Consider the following 27650-nt stretch of genomic DNA (forward strand, 5'->3'; position numbering starts at 1 on the left):
GAGCGATGCTGTAGATAACAATAAAAAATCTGCCCGCCTCCGCTGCCTTATACTTTCGCTGAAAGCAAGTCTAAACTTTTGAAGCGCGTTCGATATAAACCTTCATGACTTTTAGTATCATATTTAATTTAGGCCTCAGTACTTGTGAGGAAGTTCATTTTAATTGTTCCCTGCTAATAATGTCATTTTACTAGTAAGATAATAAAACGTATATTGGTGTTTGGGGGAAAATTGCCTTTTTTGAAATGATGCTGTAATGGAGGTGGCAGTCAGGAGTGAAGTATCCATGTTTACGACATTGTGACAATTTTTTTCGGCGGATATTGAACAGTAATTGAGCTAATAATTACTGTCCTGCGCTTCCGATATCGACCAAGAAGTATAGCTGCCAATGAGACTGAAAATCTGCAGTCTCACAACGAGACCGAGCACGAAGTAGAGACATACCCAAATAAGCGATCATTAAAGTTTTCACTGCTGCAATAAATAACTACTTTGAAGCAAGAATAAATGAATGGTTTATTTATGGTAAAAGAGCAGCAGTTTGTGGGCTGTTAATTAGAAAGGTCTGAAAAGAAATATAGAATGTATTTCTCCAATACATAACCCACAAATAAAAATTTCTCAAGTGAAATTTTGCAAAAAGAAGACCGCCAGAGAATGAAATACCATCTTGACAATGATTACCTTGAAGGTAAAAAAAAAAAATGAAGTTCACAGCGGACGCCTGAATACGCCAAAAAAAGCAGGCAGACCCGAAAAGGTTTTTTGTGAATTATGCGTCGCAAGAACAAGAATAAACACGTTACTGATAAATTTAAAGTTAAAACACTGCTCAGTTTCTTTAAAAAGCAGGCAAAAACTTAAAAAGAAAGGCCAAAAAAAATAAACGACATGATTCGTCGCAAAGCCAGCAATTCTCACCTGTTCAACCTTCAGCTGTCTGGGATCTTCGATTTGCAATTCGTAGCAATGTCAGTTTGGTTGAAAAGGAAAAACGAATAAGTCGCAACTTTCTGTAAGCATTTTCATGATAAACTCCCATATCAATCGTACTTGCATTAGACTAAAAAGCCTTCAGGAAACATGCATCAAAGTACTTACTGTGCTGATTGGAGACCATCTTTTTCGCAAATGAAGGAAGAAGCAAAGATCACAAATCTTCGTAAAATACTGAGCTCCACAACGTAAAGCCCTAAGGCGCTGATTCAGTGGATTTCAGGTGTTGGCTACTGATTTAAAGCTCGCCGCAACGAACCCTATCCAGAACGGCCGTACTACGAATATGGCGAAATCTAAATATCCTTTTATACGGTGCCGTGCCAGCCCTTCAGAAAAAAAATACAGGCGGCTAGATTTAATTGTGAGCTCGCTACTACAGCCTCTCCGCGACAGCTTCACGAATCTTCCATTCTTTAAGCTAAACCTCACATACAATTTTACACAACTTCAATGGTTGTACATTGCCACATCGAAGACGACGACGACATAAGACACGAATGTTATACTGAAGGATAAACGAGGGATATGTCTTAAAATCAGTGAGCGCGATTCTATCAATGATTACATAATTTCAACTGGTAGATTCCAGTGCTAGGTACGATTTCATTACCTTTTCTTTTCATTTTTATTTTCTCCAAATTCTAGTAAATACCCATATTTATCTGAATACTCCAGTCCTAGAATATACATATTTACAATCTACAATGCACCCTGGCCAATCCCCCGCCGTGGGTATGGGGCATTTTGTCTGAGGTCATCATAATCATTTAAAGAAGCCGACACGCAGGATTGATGCCAGTTGCCCATTAGGACGCCTTGTCATTAAGCCCTTCCTTAGTGCCTGTCGGGAAGCGACTCTAGTAGAAGTGCTGGGTAAGCATAGGGCTACTTCAGCCTGACCACAGCGGATGCAGGGTGTCTGCGCTTCTGTGCATCGCACTAGCCTCCGCCTTCTAGTTCCAGCACCGGGTTACAACCATCTACCGGACAAATTCTCGAGCGCTTGAGTTCTCCAAGTCACCAAAGCCATAGCATAAGCAACACCTACGTCGTTGACTCTCTACAACACCCAAGGTACCAGAGTGCGTTCGCAATGTCTTTGAAGATGTAGAAGTTCGACCAGATCTAGCGGGTGGGAAAAATCAGCCAGCGGAGTCCGGATGACAAGCCTTCGAGCACTTATTTTGCCGGCAGACTTGCACTATGAAAGCTTTTGCATCACGCCCTTATAGGCGGAGCTTAAGTGCCTTCCCCTAATTTTCAACACTAAATCCGGCATGAGAAAAAACAATTCCAAATAATCTGCATGGACTTACCTGGCCCCTTTTCCAAGTCAACACTAGGCAACAAGTTAACAATATTAGCAAGAAATACTACCTGATTCGCTACTCGAAAGAAGAAGCACTCCCTAATGGTACCGAAGCAGAAGTCGCCAAGTTTATTGCCAAAAACATCCTTCTCCGACACGCCGCCTCAGAACTGCTTACCATGGATATTAATTAGTTTGGGCTGTATAAACCAAATTGCCCTGCCCACACCGTCTTGCGACACAACGGGCTAGGGAAAGTGTTTACCGAGTACTTCACTCAAGTCATTATAGCTACATTTAGACAAGCCAATGGAGGACAACTGCTTATCTTCCACATGTTAGCAGACTGAAGCATGTCTAAACAAAACCATCGCAAACATGTTTTCATGTGCGCAGAGAGTGAATACAAGAGATGGGGCACCATCTTACCCTACATCTCCCTGTAAGACGGCCGTTCAGGAGGCAACCGGGCCGTCACCCTCTTCCAGCTGGTGTGGGCAGGAAGCGGACTACAATGCTAGAAATCACGCTGCGCACGCCGCTGACGAGGGCAACCGTGACGTTGGGCCTTCAGCGCGCAGATAAATCGCCACGATTCGTCTGATTACGCTTTGAAGAACACACCAATGCACAGCCGTCGGACGCTACAACTTATGACGACACGACGCGGACTTCATTTTGAGAGATCGAGCCTAAGTTTGGACACTGATTCGCTGTCGCGCACTGAGTGAAAAGTTTTTGCGCAACTAATTTGGACCATACAAAACAACTCGTCATCAAGGAACGACATCATCCCAGCGGTGACGCCCTCGACCGGATATTGTGCACGTTGCGCGCCAAATACCCTATTACGAGTGCTGATGGTCGCTTTGTGTTTAGGTTTTGCAGTGTTTGCTTTTTTTATTTCTGTGATCTTACATTCATCCGCTTTTTATTTCGTTGTAAAACATTGTTCCTCGTAAGAGTCCGAACCATACCCTCACTCCATACCCCTGCCTTCAGTTGTCGTTTGAGCCGCCTTTTTTTATGGAGGAAGTGAGCCGAGGCTCAGCGAAAGTGAGCGGTGGTTCTTTAAGAGCGCCAGTCCCCTCTCGTTCGGTGGGTGAGCCATGCTAAATCGTAATACCACAGCCGTGTCTCCTGGCGGGTGCAATTTTCGTGTCATCTAATAGCAGTGCGAGAAAACAGCGCGTTCCCACCCTTCCTCGTAAGAGTCGTGACTATCCTTCACTCCATACCATCGCCTGTGCAGAGTGGAAACGAGGGAATGGAAAACTGGCTCTTCGCGAAGCGGCTGGTAAGCAAAGACTAAAAGCCGACTGCATATAGATTGTCATTCACACATTACGAAACATGAACACCAACATGCCTTTTGATAATAATAGCGTTAAAATCACCACTCATTCTAAAGCAACGCTCTATGAATAAAATCTCTCTTTGTGATTCCTGTTAAATTCTGCGTATTAATACAATCTGTAAAAATGCTGATGAGACTCCTAATGCATGTTACATAACATTGGCATATCAAGAATGTGAGACACGTGCTAGCTTTTAATAAAGTTATTGTTCATTATGTTCTATTACATGCAGCGCAAATAAGAGTTCTGCATGTATCATGGTCTGTACTAGCATATCCTGCAGATCGTCATCTCACTAAAGTGGGATAGATGGTTTGGTATTCTAATCACAAATCTGTTCATTCCTTTCACGGTATACAAGAGTTCAGGATATTCCGGTGTGATACTGGTTGAAGCCTTCAGGATACAGCACTGCTTGTCGATAAATGCTCTAATAATTAATTTTCAGCGCTTTATATTTAAAAAAAATTGAGTTATCTTGATTGTTTAAAGCCACATATTAAAGAAACCATAGGTAATGCAAACTACAATTTAAAGCACAAGATAACAAAAAATAGTGAAATTAATGTTAGCGGAAAACAGTAAGTGGGATAGTGGCGAAAGCAGCGAAAACATAAAAAGGGACTTAAAAGAAGAATTTTGTATGGAACTAAACAAGTAATATGTGTTCAATTTAGAATGCTGAAAAGGGAACACAAAGCGATACAGAAATTTTGTGTCAAGATAGCCGCCAGAAATGTTCAGAGTTTTCTGCTCAATAGTTTCACAATCAAGGCAATAAAATCTGGGCTACCCTACTCACAGCATTCTCTCTCTTTCACACACTGAAAGTCATATCGACGAAAGTAGCCGATCTTGCAGTGGCACCTGCATTTTCCGCGCTTGCAGTTTATACGATACTGTCCAACACAGGTGTCTTCGTAAATAATATCCCCTACGCAAAGTGCCTTCTCTTCGGTGGGGGTCCAACATTCTGCTCGATGAATAAAAAACAAGGCCGAGCAAACGTCATAACTATGAGCGAGAAGCCGGGTAGTTAGGACATGCAACAAACATAAACTGCAAGAAATACAATGCTAAATCATTTATTTGAACCACCCCACTATTTAAAAGTATCAAAACACCAACTAGTGCAAGAGTCATAAAAGAGTTCATTGGAGAAGCGTAGCCAAGTGCCTTCTCGCCAGTGTTTTGTTGCGTCTGGTTATCCCACCGTAATCCTAACCAGCTGTCCTGAATGAAAATATATGAAAACCATGACTTTACTGACAATGAAAGTGTGATGTACATACATGTCTCTTCGCTGCGTTTTTGTTGCGCCCTACGATGCAGTTATCGAATCTCCTCGGGCTCAGGTAGCATATCTTGCGTGTGCAATCTCGTCCCGGAGGCTAAACGTTGCCCTGCCTCTGTTTCCGTAAAGTTAGTTTTACCGACAGCCCCGATTTCCAACTTCCTCCAACGTAGGTGTGCATCTCTTGTGCGACTTCGTTCGCGATTCAAGTTTCGTCCTCACTCTGTTTCATATTTTTCTGAGCCACCATTGTCTGCCTCTGGCTCATGCCATGCTCCAAAAAGAAAAAAAAATCGCCCGCCTATCCGCATTATTTCTTTCCTATTTTCTTTCATGTCCCTTGCCTTTGCACCGAGGCGAATGCATCGCCCCCGACCAGCTCATCGTGTAAGTTCTTCGACGCCACAAAATGGACGCCACTCGACATGGACGCCCTCAACCCATTTGTTCCTGCGCACGCCACAGTGTCGATCACTCCCCTAATCTCAACGAACCTAGGTCCTTGCGCTCTATGAGCACCGTCGTAGCTCCTTCGATTGCTACCAATTGGTTTGGGGTGCTCGTCGACTATCTAGCACCACATTTACACTGGTGCCCTGCCAACTCAACGAGAGCAACCATTTTGTGCTTCCACCACTAGACACATCATTGAAGAGCACGTGGACAACATGGTTAGAAGCGGAGTTAGCTATTCTGCATTCCAGTGGCCTCCTCCCATCTTGAGCCGTTTCAATCCGGTGGTCCCGTATAAAATCCACAAGGATGACAGTGGCCTAAATCTCCGCACAGTGCTCGACCACAATAGTAAATTAGAGGAATATGTATCTGCATATGCCAGCCTTACACTTACAAAGGTTGCGTCCAGCTACTCTGGACCGTAGGCAACTTTCGTTCTTTTTTTTTTATGGCAGTCCTTTCGAGGTCGACATGGGTCCATTACACACTTTGTTCACTTCCCTCATTTCATTTGTTGCCTGTTTTATTCATGGTACGATTAGTGCTCTGTGTCCAAGGTATGAGGTTCAAGTCGTCTACCAATCGGGCGGGCCGCAAGCATCAGGACGTTGATGCCTTTCTTGGTCCTCGCCACCGTCCTAAAATGAGAGCTTCTGTAAGTCGACATTTCAGCTCTGTCTTCTGCCGTCATCAACCTGTCTTCTAAACAGGTAAGGATATCTGGATCGGGGCTCCGTTCAATTGTTTCGGCTACCCATTGCTGATTAGACCATTATGCGCCAAATTCACGTTTCAGCGTCCGAGGTTTTATTGCCATAATTATCATTTCGATTGACGAAAATGGATCCTTATTCTTCGACAGCTACGGTCCTTTATTTGCTCCCCGTTTCACAATGACTTCCACTGAGGTGACGCGGGACTTTAAAGTTGTACAAGCGCCTAGTCCTTTGAACCTGTACTGAAGCACGAGCGCACATGCCTCAACTGCTAACACCATAAAACACCCACTCACCGTTCTCTTCGCGAGTTGCAGTCGTTACCTTGTCCTCCTCGCCCTTTCGACCCTGTTGGTATTGATTTGCACGGGCGTCTTCAGCATACTGCTTCTAGTAAACGACGCGTTAATGGGGCCTTCGGTCACCCGACTAGGCTTGCTGAAAATGACGTGCTCCATGCTGCGGCAGCCTAGGATGCTGCGTCGTTCCTTCGGCGGTGTTTCATCATTACACACAGTGCGTCTCGTGAGCCTCTCAGCCGCGTTTTATCTAACGTCTTCTCAGCTCTGCTTAGCGACAAACTTCATTAACTGAGTTTGCAACACCCAACACTGTCAAGCGTCCAACGTTAGCAACATGCGGGCATTCCAGTTTCTATCCCCGCCGCAGCCCATCCGGGACCCATCGGGCTTTTGAGTGGGCAGCCCCAATTAGGTTACCCCATGGTTTTTATTGCGATAGCAATACTGCGCCAAGTTTCGAGCTGTCGCGTATCCCTGGCGGACGCCACGCTTGACCTTCAACAGCAACCGCTTCAGCCGAGCTCCGCCAGATGGCGGCACCGTCGGCGCGCCGCGCGCTGCAGCGGCGCCAAGTTGGCGGCGCCGCTGCCACGCAGAACAGATGGTTCGCCGTTGCTTCGGCTTCGCCGTGATTGCTTTGCTGTGCAGGCTGCTAAGGAGATGTGTCGCCGACAAGCTGTGGCAAGGAAGCGACAATGTGCACAAGAGACAGTGGAGAACGTGAAGAACGTCGTGCTAAACGTCGTGCACAAGATGAAGCTCGGCGACTACGTTCTAGCTCTCTGAGTGCTTCCACCTCGTCGGCTACTGATGAACACATGACTACTCAGGAACGCCGCAATGCCACCAAGCGAAGACAGCGCGCTGACGAATCGCCAGAATAACAGTTGTAACCATTGTGTCATGTGTTATTCTATAGCCAAACTATCGAATCACACAGGCTACGCAACAAGTGAACACACGCGTAGCCTTGCGGCCATCGCTAACGCAATTTACCAGGCTTAACCAGAGCTAAGCCACTGCCAATTTTTTATACATAATGCCTAAATTTACTTTGCAGCGGTCCTAAAATTCCCCAAGAGGGACCCTTGAGGGCAAGATGTGGGTATGTGTGCCCTTGCAATGTGCATATGATGTTCAAATGGGATATATACAGGGGCAGGCCTAATTTGGGCTTCCCCACTTTATCTCTAAAGGGGCCCTCATGGGTATTAGTTTGGTTGCCTCAGTCCTATTTTTCCCATACGGGCCCCAGGGGTCCCCGTATTGTGTGCTACTTGGGTTCTGATCGGGAGCAGCCCCGAGATCCACCTTAGGCATCTAAGAGGCGTTCGGGTTAAAATAAGCGAGGACAGGGCATTTGTGACACCATTACTTACGCAATGCGTATCGTAACTGATTCTGTTATTCGGTCCATCACATTTCCCATAGCCTTTTCTACTACTGCCGCTATGGTAGTGGACAGACTGGAACCCACCACCGTAGTCTGCCGCGCTGCAGTACTCGCATAACCATATCTTTTCTTCACAATTGTAATGGCCTCACGCCTCGAGCAATGACGCTTATCGGTAATCTCTAAAGTTGTATCTGCACTGCCCTCGCAGGACAGAGTAGTTTGCAGGATGGCCACCATTCCACAAACAGCATACCTCTTCTTTTTCTCAATGCTGTTCACTTTCATAGTGCGCACCTCACGCACAGCACCTAGAACTTGACTTAAGGATGCTTGCACTGTGGCCAAATCTCCAACAATTACGACATTGCAAGGGCCGAGAGGCAAACTGGTCCACCCTGAGGAGCAGAGGCCACATTTTCAATTCTGATGGGCATGTACTTCCGGCAAATGTTACAGTAACTGACTCTGTTGATCGCTTAACTCCATCGATTACATGGGTACAACATCAAAACACACTTTTCTTCGGCTTTTTACACTGAGTTACATTGAGTCCCTTACCTTCCTAATCGATCTGGTCTGTAAAAATACACACTGCTTGAAGCCACCCGTACGAGGAAGAACAAATGCCCATTTTTTTACATAAAATAATCTGCATGCCGATAAGGAAAAATTAAAACTGCACTTATATTTAATGTTAATGACCTTGAATTTGTTAATGCAGCGTTGCCCTTAAAGTCGAAAGTAAAACTGTTAATTAGGTAATTTTATATAATTAATCGTTAAATCGCTGAGCTCAATCCCGTATATAATCTCTGCCTTTCTCTTAATATAACAATTTGTAAACAGTTAAAAAAGATACCCGGATAGATTCCTGTACAGCTCTGCTCCGCAGTGGACTGCAAGATCTATACTCCTACTTTGCTATTACGGACACCTATACGTTTCCACAGATGGTGTTCTACCCTCTTATCCTGACACATCTAACTGCACCAGTGTTTCTCAAATTGCAAAATTTCCTGAAGACTGCCGCTAGACCTCACGGTCGCTCAGGACAGCTACCCAGACCCTCCAAAATAATCGCCCCGACGCAGATAAACCTTTGTCGAATTTCTTGCGCGCCTTTGTTGTCTCTTCTTGGATACCTCCCAGTGACCGGGTGCCTCTTCTCGCTAATATCAATATGCCTACTGCATTTGGAAACACACATCTGCTTTTATCTATACCGTTGACCCACGCACGTCATATCCCGATCTCCGACAGAGTGGCAACGAGCTGTTCAAGTCCAGCGCTTCAAGCCTTACTATGACCCCATTGTTTTATCCGCCGCTTAAGTCACCAGGATGGTTTTTCTTCTGCCCAGTGGCCATTGTAAAGAAAAAGACAGGCTTACGCATGCGCCCCATTACCATCGCCTACAGAGGGCGCCCTTCTAGTCTGGTTGACGTCGGATTGCAGTCGGTCCTGCATTTGTTCTCGAGTTTTATCCACACAAACCCCCCGATTAGAGATAGCAATAAACGAGACTACTTTACAAGCATGAGTGTTGATTGACAGCTTGTTCGGGAGAAATAGCCAGCTATACTCAAGTTTGTGGGCTTTAATGGTGCTCAGTTACTCATCTGAGCCAAATAGTTCTGCTATATACCATAAACCAATTACCGATTACCAATTCACCATGGCTCCGCACTGCCCGAAAAATGGCGTTCCATACTTGCAGGCATGCGCAATAGATTATCGCCGTTGTTTGCATTCGAATTACAATACTCCGGTCGATAGTATGCAAGTGCGCGTTTCCTACTAGCAGCACGCCAATAATAGCTATCTACATAAACCTAAGTGTAAATTTTTGTATGCATAATTGTATATTCCCAGTCACAACCAACTTTGAGCTTCCTCTCCAAATTCCTTCTTGAGCAGCTGATCACACGGGGGTAAGGAAAAGAAACGTTCGACACAACTTGATTGACCATTAAAACGAGGACTCACCTTCACAGAAGAGATCTTTTGGCCGTGCAAAGGCCCAGAAAGTTGTTAGAAGCGTTATCTGCAGCAAGTTCATTGTACTCGTATCTCGAATGTCCTGCAGTGAAAATGGATTCGTTAATTATCTGCAATCGTTAAAGGCTGCGATTTTAGGCTAATTATGCCTTAATGGAGTTTATTGCTTCTTCATAAAGTATAACTTTGTTGCGAAGTGGAACACGTCTGCCGGAAGTTACAGGGCAGTAGTGCCGCTGGCCAGAGAGGGCTCACAGTCGAGTGGCGGCGCTGCGGTCTTCGGCTGGAACTGCAAACCTTCCGCACGTAATTTCGCGCGTTCAGAGCCCAGTAATACGTGTAACCCGTAGGGAGGTTACCGAAATATGCATGAGCTGCTCATAATTTTTTTACGATTCAGCGTTGCAAAAGTCCATGTCAGCTGGAAAACATTCTGAGCTCAGTTTCGTGACATCGATACTTTATCCTAACAAAATAAGCAGCCATGTGCTTTTGTGCATTTTTCTATTGCCGCCAGAACAAGATCGAAATGTGATCCCGAAAATAATCACTCACTCGCGGTCTTTCACTTTATGCGGCTCAAGAGAGAGAAAAACGTTTATTCAGAGCAGGCGTGAAATATTCGCCCCAGCTGGGCAGCTTCCTGATTTCAGGAAGCCGTGAACCCGACCCATCTACCCAGTCCGGTCCAAGAGACTGCGCTGAGCATTCAGGCTGGGGCTCGTGATCTGGTTCTCCCACTGCTCTTCGTTTAGGTCTCGGGTGCCTATGGTGGCATGTGAGTCTTTGCGCTCCGCACGTCATACGTTGTAAGCTTTTTGACACATTACAGATTGTGCAATATCTCTAGGTGCTGGGCGAGAACCTGTGTTAGTAAGCTGCTGTGAACGTGACTGGTGGTTAGATTTTTTCCCGAGGGTGGCTGCTTCTTCTCTGGTAAATTTTAAAATAAATACAAACCGAGCTTTCCAGATCTTTCAAATATAATCTACGCTTCATACTCCACTTTCCGCCGCTTCTTCGAGCACGAAGCTCTGTAATGTCTTCGCGATGGTAAGGGTGTTTCTGCGTTGGTCTGCCGATAATATTTTTGTTTCAAGCACAAATTGCAAGAAAGACACAGTGCCGAACACTAGGTACGCACAACTTATTTCTATAACAACCACGGCCCGTTGCATACAATAAAAGCCATATCCTCATTCTTACAACGATATGTGCTCACTTCTGTGCTTATGTCATGCAGTCAAGCTTTCTGGCATCCCTTTCTTTCGAGAGGCAGTTTGAGATATTTCTTTCGTGAGGAAGCATTGAATGGGAAAGATAAGAGCTTCCGATGCACCGCAAAAGCTTGCTCGCAAAGTGCAACCTGCGCTTAATTGAGTAATTAAGACTGCATTAGAAATATTATAGGATAGATCTGTAGAATATTTTAAAGTACTTTATTAAGCATAACAAGCTTGCAATGTGTGGCACAATTCTGCTTCAAAAGTTAGTTGCGCGCTCTCAGCGAGTGCTATGGCAGCTAGGAAAAAAACAATGAATAACACGCTTGAAACATAATAATAAAAAAACTGTTAACGATGACAGGAAGTATCTTTAGATATATTGACTGGTACGTTTTAGTTACTATAAATTTGGGGGAAAATTATTTCACATCTAAGCTCCGCCTATAGTGTGTGACGCGACAGCATTAGTACCATCCATTTGCAGGCACCCGCTGCAACCTTTCTCGTTTGTGCCCAATCACTCTACAACTAAGCTAATCAGCAATCTTTTATTTGTGCCCCTATTTTCTTACCTATTGTTATTGGCATACATTCGTGAGGCACCCTGTAATTGAAAGGCCATAGGACATAGATACAAATACCAGCTTTAACAATGCAGTGTACAAACGTACCTTTGTAGGCTAGGGGTACTGTGGCTAACTCTAGATTAAAAGCGGCTAGAAAGTGGATTCCGATCTCGCCTCTCATCTCGACAGCAAAGCCTGAGATGGCAATACCAACTATTTCGGCCGTCTCATGCCATTTCGTTACGTCACATCATGCCACGAGCAATCAGTGCACGGCCATATCACCCGTCAACTACAACCTGTCAGAGCCAGTCTGGTGAACTTTATCTTACAACGTCAGCGTCGACGCTGTCAATGCCGGATTTTAAGGAGAAAGCCTTTAATGCCTCATACTGTCGTTAACAAATGTGTCCGCGTGTCGGGTGCATGCCTTATATGGGCATATTCCAATTGCAATCGGATTATATCGGGACATGATTTAAGCTATTTTCAAGATAATTTCATAATTTACGACTAATAAAATAGTTAAGCAAATACCCATAGGAACCTCTGCATTTGGAGGTCATCGTAACTATCAGAAACCATAACTTACAAGTTAATGGGTGCTTAACTAACCCTAATCAAACATTAACTAGTACTCACAAAGAGCAAGTCATGGTTAACTATCATTAATCAATAGTAATGGTTAGACGTTTCGAGACGTCCATAGCCGTCACATGGTGACGTCATGACCAGATGTGACGTCACATCCAATCGTGTCTGATAACCGTAAGTGATAACGACATCACATCAGGTCATGACGTCATGACTGGTGAAGACGTCACCAGGAGATTCACGCATATACGAAGCTGAGCCCACCGGGCGTTCGATCCAGGCGCCCATGTGCGCCTTTCATTTGCCACTTCCTCGAACGCCGCACCACAGAGCATATACTATAGAAATAGCTAGACGCAGTACAGCAGGCATCAGAGGCGTTTAAAATTGTTTGACAGCAAAGAAAAGGTGCAGTATCTGTCACAATTCCAGTCAATCACAAACTGTCTCACAGTCAATGCCTAAGCAGCGCGGTGGGGAAGGCTTCCGCCTTGGAGCACTTTAGTGGGCCAAAACTGTCCCTTGAATTTTGAGGAGAACGTGGCCTTTTACGTTAATACGTTAAAGTAGACTAAAATTATTTCCGATAATTGGACAGAACTTTCCGCATAAGACATGTTCTTGAAGCTGAGAGTATATGAAGGTATCCAGTCTGGTCGGGGGGATATATTTCGAAAACGCAGAGACGCGAAAATATAAGTCACTGGTCGGCGTCTCTGTGTTTCTTGGAAGATATGTTTTTCGTAATAACTCCCCTCCCCCCGCGCAGTCATATGATTTTATTCTTCTATTGTCGCGGTCGAAAGCAGCTAGAGTTGTCTATAAATGTTATGCTCGTCAGGCGTCATTTCTTGGTGTGTGATAGCGCAATGATTTTTTCATGCGTATTTTTGTTGACGTCTGGCACCTTTTTAAATTTCTGCATGTCTTGCGATCACCTACTCCTGACTTTACTCATAAGCTGTCAAAAGTGGACCCAATAAACAGTGACATAAAGGGTAACGAAGAGTAAGCCAACAAAGAGTAACGTTGTAGTAACATTCATGTGCCCACTGACTTCGTGTGCTTTTAACATAGCATCCGATACAATGGTGTGTAAGGCTATACGATTGTGTATTTTCCACAGCTGCAACCTGTCTACACGTTTGAATAGTTCATCCTTTTCACCTTCATCACAATAAAAATAGACAAAAGTCAGCCGAAAACTCACGCTATACGTGTAATGTCTAGTTTTAACGCGAGATAGTTCAAGGCGGCATGCTGAAAATTGTGTTGTGAGTGAAACATCACTGCTATAGCTCGAGCAGGCTGTAGCTGGAAGATGACATGGCCGGGCGCTGATCGGCAAGCGGATCACACGACGTTATGAGACCGCATAACATTCCAGACATCAAAATTCAATGCCCAATATTGACATAAGGCTAGCAATACTCTGCCCAACATAGGGCCAATGCATTGCCAATACAGTATCAAAACTGGGCCGGTGATTTGTGATGTCTGGGATCGCAGAAGCTGCCAACTCATAGATAGCTCTTTCAGGGGAGTGTCGAACCCCCACAGACCGTGAGACACCTAGTCAAGTCAAGTCATGCTAGTGAGGTGTGCAAGAAAGTGTGCATCTATGCCAAAGAGGATCTTCTAGGGAAGCAGCAGGTGGGAGTCATTAGCGCCGCCACGTCCTGTCTCCCACTCCGCTCAGGGCACTTCACACGGCTTGGTACATCGTATCTTTATATCTGCGCCTGGTGGTTTTTCAAATAAGGCCGTAGCTGCGATGGCATGCTAGTGAGGTGTGCAAGAAAGTGTGCATCTATGCCAAAGAGGATCAGGGAAGCAGCAGGTGGGAGTCATTAGCGCCGCCACGTCCTGTCTCCCACTCCGCTCAGGGCACTTCACACGGCTTGGTACATCGTATCTTTATATCTGCGCCTGGTGGTTTTTCAAATAAGACCGTAGCTGCGATGGCATGCTAGCGAGGTGTGCAAGAAAGTGTGCATCTATGCCAAAGAGGATCTTCTAGGGAAGCAGCAGGTGGGAGTCATTAGCGCCGCCACGTCCTGCCCCTAGATTCGGAGTTTGAGTGTTCCCCTTCTCCCCTGTTAAGCTCGCTCATTCTACTGCATGCCCATTACACACCGAAAAGGACCAGCCTCCTGTGTCATATTGTCACGAAGTGTTGAGAAGGCTGTTGCCGAGAAAGGAGGAAATTTGAAGTTCACCGATAAAAAAAATCTTTATTGGGCTGACTTGCGCCCGCAAAAGAACTAAGCAATCTGCGGCGGCGATAGCAACAAGCCTGCTCGGCGGTCATCGATCTACTAATGCCTGTCGCACTCGGCAACGCTCAATTTAAAGGCGGTAAAGAAGCGTCTAGATAAAATAGCAAACTGTGAATAACATAAACTGGAACACTGTAAAAACACATGCGAGTGATTGGAATCTTCGAAATACATCTCGGCGCGTGTTAAGCGAGAAAGAAAATGATAAAGCTGCGATTTCTGCGGTAATCACAGTGATGAGGTTGCATGCCGGTGGCAGTCTAAAAAGAAAAAACAAATGATTGAATGGTTCGCGGCAAACTGTTACTTTGCATATTACTTAACAATTGCCGGGACTAGGGTATGGCGACTTCATTAGACGGAAAGCGTTGAACGAACCACTCTGTAAAAAATCCGGCGATCTCAGAGATACCGGCTTTGTGAGCGAAAAGTCATGGATATCGTTTTGTTGTTACAGGTGACATGGCCGGATACTGTTAGGTCGGCCCGTTGTGCGACGCACGAGGTCATGTGACATCGCAAGAGCTACCAAATCGAGCTTCTACATCCAAGATCAGTTGTTGAGATAACCATCAAATTTCCGAGGACCATTGCACACGGTGAATAAGACACGCTGCTATCTAAGGCCACAAAGGAAATTAAGTCCATGCAACTTGGTTAAATCAGCACTTTAGAAATATCTGTAACGGGAGTCCTTTCATATAAGTAACGAATGACTGCATGGTAATAAGTTTGAGATAACAGAGGCACTAAAACGTATTAGAGAATAAGCGAGTAGTAAAATGGATATACGCGAACGAGCATCCGCGGGAGAATCCAGGGACAGGAGTCATTAACACTATCGTGACACGCCCTTAAAGGCAGAATTTAATGAGACCATTTTTTTGGCGGGACGAGCAACCGCCAAAAATGCCTTTTTAAAACAACTTCCCATTTTGTTTGCAAATATAAAGCTAGCTAGTCTGTACGTGTTAGTAACATTTGGATGCTTATTAAACGGACATATCAGCTTAAAATGACACAAAGTTTCTTACGGCTAAAGTTACCGGCTTAGCCCAATATTGAGAGAGAGATGGGAACTAGCGGCGCAGGGCGTCGTGCGGTTAGTTAGGCACCTCGTGGGCTCCTGTTTACGCTCCTATACGAAGGAATTAACCTGGATGCTGCATAAAACAGTAGTACTTGTCTGAATATATACCCTCAGTGCCGTTCGTCGTTACAGAGGGGAGGAGAAATACATACAAGAACAATTGATACTGTCACTTGGAAGCGCCACGGCCATAGGGAGCAATCGACCAGATTTGGATTTCGCTGAAATAAACTCTTTATTGGCTGACTTGTGCGCCCAAAGCAATTGAGGAACTCGGCGGCGGTGATAGCAGCAGTCGGGCTCAGTGGTGGTACGAATGCATGTCGCAACTGTCGACGGTCGATTTAAAGGCAGCAAAGAAACATCTAGTTAAGGCCGCAAATGGTGACTAGCAAAACCCAGAAACATTGTAGAAATACAGAAATGCATACATACGAGTGGCTAGAATCTTTCGAGGTACAGCCTCCCACAGACTTAACACGAATGACGGAACGCATGACTTGGCCTTGTTACGACCAAGCATCCGCAATTGCGCGCTCTATTGTTCGCCTGTGGGCATGGATAAGTTTTGTGAATATGTGGTGATGGTCCAATGGCTCTAAGTGAGCCTGTTTCCAGGAATCCTGTTTTGTAAGCATGTTTTGCTTTGTGGACAACCTGCAAATGCCAAATTGGCCCTGTCAAGAGAACGTCTGGAAAAACACAAAGAAACGTCCCCCTGCGGGAAATAGCAGGAAGTTCTTTCTTTTGTTCACCCTTCCAGTCGAGAAGTGCTATCTTCCAGTGATGAATGCCTCCTATCCAAAGGAGACGACAGAGTGACATGTCCGCTGACGTGCAGGACAAGAAAGGAGCATGACTCATACGGCCATTAAGTGATTTCCCGGGAATGCAGGAAAGATTTGCAATTGTCGAAAAGGGACAATGTTGGGAGCCCTATGCGGCGCCACGTGCACTCGGGTTTCTGAGAAGTAAAACCCCTTGTCAGAACCAGCCTGTGGTTTCTTTGCTGAAGAATAGAAATGTACCTCCTCTCCTCGCCGTTCCCAAGCTTTTCCCGCCAACAAGTGATCACGCCCAACGAATGAATGCCGGACCAGTCAGTGCTTCCGACCATCAGTGCAGTGATGTGTTCGATTGGATGCCGATACCTGAGGGGCATGCCCTGGATTTGGTTGGTCAGCATCTTCAGAGAGGGGCTGGACATAGGGGGTTTTAAGGACGCTGCAGAGCTCGAAATGTCGCTCTGGGCCCTGGGTAAACGGCTCATCCAGTCGCTTCTCGCTATGAACTCTTAACGCTTGTCATTTTGCTGATGTACCCTTCTTTTTCGTGTAAATAATCTTGTAAATAAGTTTCTCAAAGTGCCATTAAACCTGCTTGTACATATTTCACCAACTTCGAAGATTCAATCCTACTTCAACCCCGAGTCTCTGCACGCTACCAAGTGAAGGCCGGGTCGACGTAGTCCCAGCGTCACGACAACTGGTGGCAGCGGTGGGATCTGAATCTACAAGCCACAACATCTGGTGATCGGAGGTGGCATCTGGATCTACAAGCTACAACATCTGGTGGTTCGAGGTGGATCAGAATCTACAAGCCACAACATCTTGTGATCGGAGGTGGCATCTCAAGCAACAAGCAGGCGCAACAATCGGCCAACAAGAGAGCAGCTCGGAACATCGATCGCATGTGTGGGTGAGTGCTTGGCTTTTCTTCTGATGTGGACCAGGTTCTAGAACAGGGTTAGATTTTAGAACTGGTAAAAAGTGTTGAAACGCCTTTAGGTTTGGTAGTTTGCACAGTTGTTTTGGAAGTAGCCGACACTCGGAGCGATCATGGACCTACAAAAGCTGCAGAAACCGGACCTGTTGCTATTGTGTGAGGAATTGGGAATTGATACAAGTGGTTTGGCACGAAAACCCTTGATTATAAAGGCAATCACTGATCTGGGAACCGATGATGAGGAGCTCAGTGAAGCATGGAACCTGATCGGTCAAAAAAAGGAACAGCTCAGACAGCAGAAAGAGCGTGAAATTGAAAGAGAAGCAAAAAAGCTGGAGCTAGAAATTGAGCTCCGGAAATTAGAACTAGAGTTGAGCAAGAGGTCGGGCGATTGTCCCCAGCTAGCGGTACCTCGTCTCAACAAGGAGGCAGATTTCAAGATGTCAAAGTACATGCAGCCATATGTGATATCAGGGGATATCGGTCTGTATCTGGCTAACTTTGAGCGAACTTGCGAAAAACTGTCCTTCCAGCGAGACACGTGGTCTCAGAGATTATTGACGGTTCTGCCCTGCGAGGCAGCGGAGGTTGTCGCGCGGCTAAGCAAGGAGGACGCGGACAACTACGAGAAGGTCAAAGCTTGCCTTCTGAGAAAGTATAGGCTTAGCGCCGAGGCGTTCAGACAACGTTTTCGGAACGCTACTAAGTCCAGAGACGAGAGTTACCCTGAATTCCTGTACAATTTAAGAGTAAATTTGGGCGAGTGGCTAAAGAGCACAGATTCCTACAGTGATAGGGACGCTGTAGTCGAGCGAATTCTTTTGGAGCAGTTTTATAACTGCCTCCCAGAAAAAGAAAGAAATTGGTTACAGGACCGAGGCGAAATTAAGTCGGCAACTGAAGCTGCCGAACTTATTGAGGAGTATGCTTCGCGCCGACAATTCAGCAACCCAGCAGTGGATAGGCCCCGCAATCCCAAGTTGAGAGTGAATAACCGTCAGGAAAGGCACTTTACTAGAGTTGGAAACGAAGAAATGAAGGTTTCTTCAGGCAAATTCCCTAGAAAGGACGGCAGTGAGAAAAGTGGGGAAGTGACCAACGTGCAGAACACAAAGAATAAGCTTGAGGCTAGGAAGCCACTCACATGCTTTAGGTGTAATGAGCAGGGTCACATTGCCGTCAACTGCCGGAAAGAAAAGATTGCTTTCTCGTATGTCAGGGACTGCGATGAAAATATGCAGCTTTTAGAACCCTACCTGCATGACCTAGTAGTCAACGGGAAGCCTTGCAAGGTACTGCGCGATTCGGCCGCAACGATGGATGTTGTCCATCCGGCGTATGTATCGCCTTCCGACTATACAGGACAGTGTGCATGGATCCGACAGGTAGTTGAGGAACAGAGTGTGTGCTTGCCGATCGCGAACGTGGTCATCGAGGGCCCTTTCGGCGAATTAACAACCGAGGCTGCCGTTTCAGGAAAGCTTCCTAAGTGCTATCCGTATTTGTTCTCCAACAAATCGGACATGCTGCTGCGAAAGAGGGGCATCCTTTTCGGAGACAGAGTTGTGCAAGCCTTAACACGTTCAAAGGCGCGAGAACTAGCTACACTGCTCATTCCAGAAAAATCCACAGCGGAGGAAACGGCAGTTAAAACAGTGGTAAATGCGGAAGATAGCGGGTCAGAAAACTTTGAGAGCGAGGCATCTCAGATAAGTCAACTAGAAAGTGAGCTTGATAAGACACGGAATGAGGACGTTCTAGAGAGTAACCTCTTGCCGCCGGTGTCTAGCAATCTCACGAGACTTCTAAGTGGAACCCGAGAGGACTTAGCTATGGAGCAAGCCAATGATCTCAGGAATAAGCTCGAAGTACAGTGGGAAGGACCTGATGAAGTCGTTGCAAAGCTTTCTAACACTAACTACGCAGTGAAAATTCCCGGTAGGCGTAAAGAAGTGCGCATTTATCATTGCAATCTTATGAAGCCTTATGTGCAGAGGGAAGCCGTGGTAAATCTAACGTTAAACCTTCCCGAGGAGATGGGGGACAACTTGATTTGCCTCAGCGGAAAAGGAAGCAACGCTCAGGAGCTTCTCAAAAAGACGGAGCAGAGAGGAGAACTAAAGAAATCCCAGCTGTCCGATCTGGGCGAAATAATAACAGAGTTTGAGACCTGCTTCGTGGACAGGCCAGGCAGAACTGATTTGACTGAGCACGATATTGAGCTGACTTCAGACGTGCCAGTGCGATCAAGGTGCTACCGATTTTCTCCAAGGCAAAGAGAAATTCTGGATAGGGAAGTAACTCGCATGCTGGAATTAGGAGTAATAAAACCCTCGGAAAGCGATTATGCTTCGCCTATGATCTTAGTAGAAGCTCCAGGTAAAGACCCTAGGCCTGTGGTAGACTACCGAAAGCTAAATTCTCTCACCAGGGATCAAGTGTATCCTATTCCGAATATTGAGGAGAGAGTAGAACAGGTCAGTAGAGCGGCATATGTGACTACGCTGGACCTTACTCGAGGATACTGGCAAGTACCGCTCACTGAACGCGCCAGCAGATACGCGGCTTTCGTCACTCCGACGGGCAGCTACCAGCCAACAATGATGAGTTTCGGGCTCAAAAATGCTCCATTTTGTTTTTCCCGACTCATGGATAGGATTTTAAAGGGGTGTGAAACATTCGCGGTGCTTTATTTAGACGACATTGCGGTTTTTTCCGACTCATGGGCGGACCATATGGTACATCTAAGAGCTGTACTGAGCCTTTTGCGTCAAGCTGGACTAACCGTAAAGGCCGAGAAATGTTGCCTGGCAAGGGCGACCGTGGACTACTTGGGTCACAATGTAGGTCAAGGTTTCAGGAAACCCAGCGAGATTAAGATTTCTGCGGTAGCAGACTACCCGCGGCCGAGCACGAAGACGGAAATTCGAGCATTCCTGGGTCTGACTGGGTACTACAATCACTACATCCCTAACTATTCAGCTTTGGCTAGCCCTCTGACCGACGCTCTCCGCAAGACAGAACCGACAAATGTAGTCTGGGACGAACAAAAGGAAGCCTCCTTCGTAAACCTGAAGGCTGTGCTGATTAGCCGTCCGGTATTGCGAGCTCCAGACTATGACCGAGAATTCACGGTCCAGTGTGATGCCAGTGATCGAGGGCTAGGTGCTGTTCTCTCCCAGAGAGATGACGACGGTAATGAGCACCCCGTGCTCTACCTGAGCAGAAAACTGAGTTCTAGAGAGAGAGCTTATTGCGCGTCAGAGAAAGAGTGCGCTTGCATTGTATGGGCCATTCAAAAATTGCAGTGCTATCTTGGAGGGGCCAAATTCACCGTAGAGACGGACCATTGTCCCCTGGCTTGGCTGCAAACTGCGACATCGAAGAACAGTCGCCTTCTTAGGTGGAGCTTGATTTTACAGCAGTACAATTTTGAAATAAGATACAAAAAGGGGAAGTTAAATGGGAATGCGGACGCGCTTAGCCGCTCTTTCTAAGCGATCCGAGATGTTCCTCACCATGTATCCAAATTGATAATCAGGTTTTTTTTTTTTTTTCCGTGCGCTTGTATATGTGTGACTATGTAAAGCAGCACGTTTGGTTTTCTAGGAATACGTGGGTCCTGAACGTCTTGAGAGTGGGCTTTTCTCGAACAACAATGGCAGTTTTCTTTTGACCTGGTCTCTTCAGACGGGAGCCGAGTGCTTGCTTCGACATGTGGTTGAGTTTCAGACAGCTCGAGCAATTTGGCCTACAACAATCAAGACAACGCGACAAGCAACAGCGAGCTTCAAGCGTTCACGTGCAGACCATTAAGTCGTCTCTTCATGCAGCAGCTGGGACTGCTGCCCTCCGAGACTCTTCTGGCGGGGGAGGAGGCTGTTACGACCAAGCATCCGCAATTGCGCGCTCTATTGTTCGCCTGTGGGCATGGATAAGTTTTGTGAATATGTGGTGATGGTCCAATGGCTCTAAGTGAGCCTGTTTCCAGGAATCCTGTTTTGTAAGCATGTTTTGCTTTGTGGACAACCTGCAAATGCCAAATTGGCCCTGTCAAGAGAACGTCTGGAAAAACACAAAGAAACGTCCCCCTGCGGGAAATAGCAGGAAGTGCTTTCTTTTGTTCACCCTTCCAGTCGAGAAGTGCTATCTTCCAGTGATGAATGCCTCCTATCCAAAGGAGACGACAGAGTGACATGTCCGCTGACGTGCAGGACAAGAAAGGAGCATGACTCATACGGCCATTAAGTGATTTCCCGGGAATGCAGGAAAGATTTGCAATTGTCGAAAAGGGACAATGTTGGGAGCCCTATGCGGCGCCACGTGCACTCGGGTTTCTGAGAAGTAAAACCCCTTGTCAGAACCAGCCTGTGGTTTCTTTGCTGAAGAATAGAAATGTACCTCCTCTCCTCGCCGTTCCCAAGCTTTTCCCGCCAACAAGTGATCACGCCCAACGAATGAATGCCGGACCAGTCAGTGCTTCCGACCATCAGTGCAGTGATGTGTTCGATTGGATGCCGATACCTGAGGGGCATGCCCTGGATTTGGCTGGTCAGCATCTTCAGAGAGGGGCTGGACATAGGGGGTTTTAAGGACGCTGCAGAGCTCGAAATGTCGCTCTGGGCCCTGGGTAAACGGCTCATCCAGTCGCTTCTCGCTATGAACTCTTAACGCTTGTCATTTTGCTGATGTACCCTTCTTTTTCGTGTAAATAATCTTGTAAATAAGTTTCTCAAAGTGCCATTAAACCTGCTTGTACATATTTCACCAACTTCGAAGATTCAATCCTACTTCAACCCCGAGTCTCTGCACGCTACCAAGTGAAGGCCGGGTCGACGTAGTCCCAGCGTCACGACAGCCTGCAATCCGCCACGAAGCGACAGTCAGCTAATGCTCTCCGTACGTTTACGATGGCTATCGATAGCTGGTGCGCAGCTCGCTTTGATTGCTTTTTTCCTTGTGCCTGAGCACCGCGTGGACAGCGCACTCGTCACGGGGGCGTTTCTGCGCCTTTTGCTCGCCGATGTAGCCTCCACAGCCCCGGCAACGCTCTTTGCAGTTTTATTATCGCTAAGCTGCTGCAGCTTGATGCCCTTGCCAGTGTGATTGAAATGCTGCCCACTAAACAAAACATGTTTGGCTTTGTGCTGCGCTTCCAACTGAAGCCCTTATATGCCGAATCTTCGGACAATAGTAAAAATGAGAGATACTATACAAAAAACGTTTTTTACGCAATAGAACTCAGATTCATCTCTTATTTCAGGAAACGGTTTTCTTAACATGGTGTTTTTGAGCAGTTCAAGAAATATTTACATCTTTACATGCACGCACATACGCACACCCTCTATCTCTCTCTCTCAAATAGAAAACAGTCCGGCTTCTCAGCATGCGAAGGAAAATGAAACTTTTGTCACTGGCTATGTGAAGAAGAGAAAAATGCAAGCAACGAGCACTTCGTAAAACCCAGTCTAGAAACGAGTGGCTCCACCACGAGCACTCTTCAGTACCTTCATGATCTCCAGCAGTGATTGATAAAACGCGTCGAGCAGATCTATGTCCTTTATGTTCGCCTGCAGAAGCTGCCACTACTCTTGAATGGGAACCTAGAGCAGGTCCGAAGTGGTGGAACTCGAGCCTAAATGCCTGGAGAGCCTTGCTTTGATCATGCTCCAAATATTTTCAGTGATGTTGAGGTCTGGGATGTGGCTTGGCAACTGCACCTGCATTGCGACATTTTTGTCCAAGAAGGCTTCCGCCCCTCGAGCCGTGTGTATTGGAGCGCGATCGCGTTAAAACCAGAAGCATTCCGGAAATGTCCCGTCCAGCATATATGGATCAAAACATTCTCCACGACCTTAATGTATGCTTCCCTTTTCAACCTGCTTTGAATCCTGTGGAAGGGTCCCAAGCCCTGGTAGCTAACGGCATCCAAGACGTTCATTGCTGTGCGTCCGCTCGACTGCGTGTCAAACATATCCCGATCACTTTTAACTTAAACAAGAAAGCGATCATTTTCTCTACTCAACTGGTATAAAAGGATGTACCCAAAGTATACCGCTAGTTTTTAGGACGCAAAACTCTCTGGCGCTGGTACTATCGTCAGCAGAATGTTGATTCGTCGCTGGACACGACGTAGCACCAGTTTTCCGGCGTCCATTCTTCGTGGCCCTCTGCGAACTCCAACCGCCAGCTGAGGCTGTGCGGCGGCTCAAGTCGCGGCTGCCCGGCGTCAGATTCAAGCATCATGGAGCCTTCTGTGTATGGTTTCCTCACTGACATGTAGGCCGAGCTCGTTGCGGATTTCTCGTGTCGTGAGAAACGGATCATAGACTGAAGCCGCGACAATCAGATCTTTGGGCGTTGCTGCGCGCTCCTGAGTTCCACGTGGAGCATCTTCCAATCTGAATTTGGCTCTAAATACCTGAATAATGCGGTTTACCATAGAATTGGACCGTTCCATTCTTGTGGCTGTTTCACAACGGCTCATCGTGTGAGCCGTATGCAGTATGTCAGCACGCTCGTCTTTGGCCACTCTTCGAGTCATTTACAGAAAATGGTCCTGAACGTATGGTTTCACACTACTTAAGGCCAGGCATCATCCGCTGATATTGTTTTTATTGCCTGTCCCCACGCCTATAGCGGTATCATCTCTCACACTGCCACGCTGGTTCTTTTTGTTATTTGATTGAAAGGGCGCAAATGATCTTGTGCTTTATCATCGCTTCACGCCACCTCTCCGTAAGTGTCAAGGTTGTTTAATGTAGGATGCTCCGGATCTTAACCCTTGCTTTTCTCTTGCAAGCAATTCCATCCTTATGTAGCATCGTTTCAAGAAGTTTTTTTCTTCTCGACCGTGCACTCCACGAATGCAGCTCTCGTTTAAGAATCCCGGGTAGCCCAGAACAATCAGCACATATACGCTACGAAGCCACTAGTAGCCTGCGTCACTATGGCGCTTTACTGCCCATAACCCATTCATAAATATTCGTGCATAAGTGATATGGCACAAATGCGAGTCATATTTTAAACATGAGCTAAAGATTGCCTGCGAACGACGGTGCGGCGGCAGTAAAAACCTAAACAGAATATTTTAAAGTGCAATAGCCGCTAGCACTGGGCAGCCGACTCCTTCGGAATTTATTCCTAGGCATTTTGTACTGATAGCAAATTTGTTCCTGGCTTAAAAAGCACGCTTATATTTTTTTGCGGTCACAAGTTAGCGCTTTTCTCTATTGCAACATCGCATTACTATTTCAAATTAACTCTATTATGTTATCATGCTCAGAAAAGGTGCAAGTCTCTTGCCACGCCTATAGTCGGAATTTATGCTATTCAGTGCGAAATAGAAAAAGCAGGACACCGAGGTAAATTATTCTGCAAAGGTAAACTGACGCGCAGTGTGCAAGAGTGGGGAAATGAGAAGAATTGACAGAATTTTTGTGGCAGATTTATTTATAGCCAAACCTTACTGGCTGCAAAAGCTAGTTTTGCCCTGATGCTTCTGTTTGACGTCCTTTTGACGACGGAATACTTGTGACCTTATGTGGAAATAATCTGGAAGAGCATCGCATTTCTTATAACATAAAGGTTGTTAGCATTTGGACCGAACTCGCAAGGGGCGCGAAGCGCGGAACCGTAGCTCGCAGTTTGTGGTTCCCGCAATAATAAGAAAACTACAAAGGGCGTAGCCCGGCGTGGGAGGGCGCATCGGCAAAACAAAAAGCGCAGTAACACCCCCGTGACGAGCACGCTGTCCACGCGGCGATCAGGCACAAGCGAAAAAGCTGTCAAAGCGATCTGCGCACCAGCTATTGTCAGCCGCAGTAAACCTAACGAGAGCATTGTCTCGAACCCAATGACTATCAATTTTGTAAAAATCTGGCTTCGAGTTAAGCTTTTCGATGTTTGATCTAATATTGTTGATGCTGCCAGTGCCTTTGGCAACTTAAAAAGCCTGCTGTTCGAATTTTTTCGAAGCTTCGCAGTAACTTAGGGCTTGAAGGAAGGCGTCATGTTTTTGTTAGCGTAGCGACTGTGGTCGCGTCAACAGTCACAAAATGCAGCAATGAAACATCTGAAGGAGGTTCTTAATATTGAGACTTTTGACTGGCAATGGTCTAACGCCGATGGACATCATGCGCAACTACCGTCATTATAGGGCATTTTCGATCATGAAAAATCTCTAAAGAAGCCCACCTGCGAAAATCTTCAACCTGAGGAATTTCCTTTTCCTGCTTGCCCAACAGCCAGTATAGATGAGATGGGATAGAGTGTCCGCAACCCTCAAATACGTTCTTTATAAGCATGCAGAGGCAGAGAAATCTCTCCTTCCCCCTCTCCCTGTCACCGGCCTGTCATGAACTAAGCTGCATCAGATTTTATAACACAATAAGCTTTGTGCACAAACGTGACGACCTTATCCAGTGACAACTGCTGAGAACGAATCGAAAACAACATACCATGCTGAAGTACGCGCATTAGCTGCTGCTTGAAACATGTCCACACTTGACACCTGAGGAATATTCTCAGCACGGAGCAAAGCTGGAGTTTCATTTTCATCACAATGAAAGGTAAAATGGCATAGATCACAATGGGAGTGCCCGTTTCAATCTTTCGAGCAGACGCTCAACCAAAATGATCGCAGCATCATCAAGATGCACCAAACAATTTAGCTCGCAAAAAACATCGCTTGTAAACTAGCGTGCCCATAAAAAGTAACCACTTTTGGAGCCAAAATCGCTCATATCAATTCTCCATCAGCCGTCCGGTATCCTCTTAGTCAAGAGGAGCCAAAAAGATATTTATTGCAGGAGAGTTCTCACCCTAATCTGGCGCGGCTCATATAGATCGCACTAATTGTACTCTTCATATCGTGACAGATGAACGAAGAAGACGTATTAGAAAGACAGGGTGCTGTAGAAGAAGTGACGCTGCTGAATGCGATCAAGATCTCACTTCGCACGTCTGGCGTGGCCCCCTCCTGAGAGAGCGGTTTACGCCGTATCATCTTGGTGGAGGCTTGCTGGATACGTCCTAATTAACAACGGATCAACCCGAGCTTCATCGGAGTCGAAGTAAACCTTGCCGGCCTTCCACCCTACGTGCCCGTTCCTTCGCGGGAGCAGCTGGTGACGACGTGGATGAATGGCTCACCCACTGCCAACGAGTGAGCCGCGATAACAAGTGTGACAATAACGACCAGCTGGCGAACGTCGTTTTCTCGCTCACGGATACTGCCCTCACATGATATGAAAATCACAAAGCTACCTAGAAGTGCTTTGGGGATTCCTCGGCAAAAAAAGAAGAGGGCTGAGCAGACATAGGCTCATCAGGCTCAACTTCCTGGTGAGACGTGTACACAGTATATCGAGGCAGTACTGAAGCTCTGCAAGATCGTCTCGCCTCGCATGTCTGACGAGGACAAAGTAGGCCATTTGCTCAAGGGCTTCGGTGCGAACATATGCACATGCCTTATCAGCAAGGAAAGCCTAAACTCCGTCGCCGACGTCATACGTCATTGTCGAAGATTTGAGAATTTGAAGATGCGCTGAATAACACCGAAGTTCGGTCACTAGGATACAGTGACAAGCGTTGCTGCTGTTGAGACAACTTTCGAAGCCACTGATCTTGCCTGCACTGTCCGCCGAATAGGCATCGAGGAATTGTCCCGCTTCCATGCGCACCCTTCTGATCACACGTTCCTATCTATGCAGCGATCGAGAGAGCCTTTTTTTTATCAACGCGGTGGGATTTGATACGAGCCGCACGCCTCACTATATGCTGGACAACACAACGCTCCTAGGTCGCACCAGTACCAACACTACTACGAGTGGCCACCGTCCGTTCTCGACCAAAACGCACCGTGTGATGCCTTTTCAATAGGTCCCGATGCCGATGAATGCTACCAGACACGGGCCTTTGATCGCTCCTACGAAGAACGCCACGCATGTATCGTTGATTGCTCGCCTCTGGTTTGTTTCCTGTTTGGAAATCCAAACCATATCGCAGAATTGTGCCACCGCTGTCGACCTTACAGGTACGGGCCATCAATGTTTCCAGTACTACCGGCTTACCAGGGTGCATCTACCATGACTGCTTACTCCCCTCCTCCAGCGGATCTTCGGTACACCACCCTTCGTAATTCGTCCCCGGCATCGGATCGGAGTGTCAATCCTCTTCCCGTGCCTCGCACGCGGCGGTCTCCGTCACGTCGTCCAGAAAACTAACCAGCGCGATCGATGGAGGTGAGGCTGCTAGAACTTCGATCTGTTCCGATATTCCTCTTCCTGTCTTAATACTCGTTGATACCGGTGCAACTGTTTCTGTGATTAGTATGGGA

General features: G+C 46.4%; 1 protein-coding gene across 4 annotated transcripts in view; it reads right to left on the reverse strand.

Annotated features, from left to right (window-relative positions):
- The window catches only part of LOC146190005 (uncharacterized), a 51449-nt gene extending 25787 nt beyond the window's left edge, over positions 1-25662 (reverse strand). For 3 of the 4 annotated variants that reach the window (XM_084604729.1, XM_084604728.1, XM_084604731.1), the window contains exons 1-4: positions 25508-25662; positions 9820-9913; positions 4472-4642; positions 925-950 (exon numbers count right to left, since the gene is read on the reverse strand). In XM_084604729.1, the coding sequence (XP_084460855.1) occupies positions 925-950; positions 4472-4642; positions 9820-9892 (270 nt within the window). In that variant the 5' untranslated portion in view covers positions 9893-9913; positions 25508-25662. The remainder of the gene's footprint in view (positions 1-924; positions 951-4471; positions 4643-9819; positions 9914-25507) is intronic. The other variant, XM_084604730.1, reaches the window with a different exon arrangement.
- Positions 25663-27650: the final 1988 nt, after the last annotated feature.

Source organism: Amblyomma maculatum, chromosome 5 (assembly GCF_055883805.1).
Source record: "Amblyomma maculatum isolate TAMU_Amacu chromosome 5, ASM5588380v1, whole genome shotgun sequence".
Taxonomy (NCBI): Eukaryota; Metazoa; Arthropoda; class Arachnida; order Ixodida; family Ixodidae; genus Amblyomma; species Amblyomma maculatum.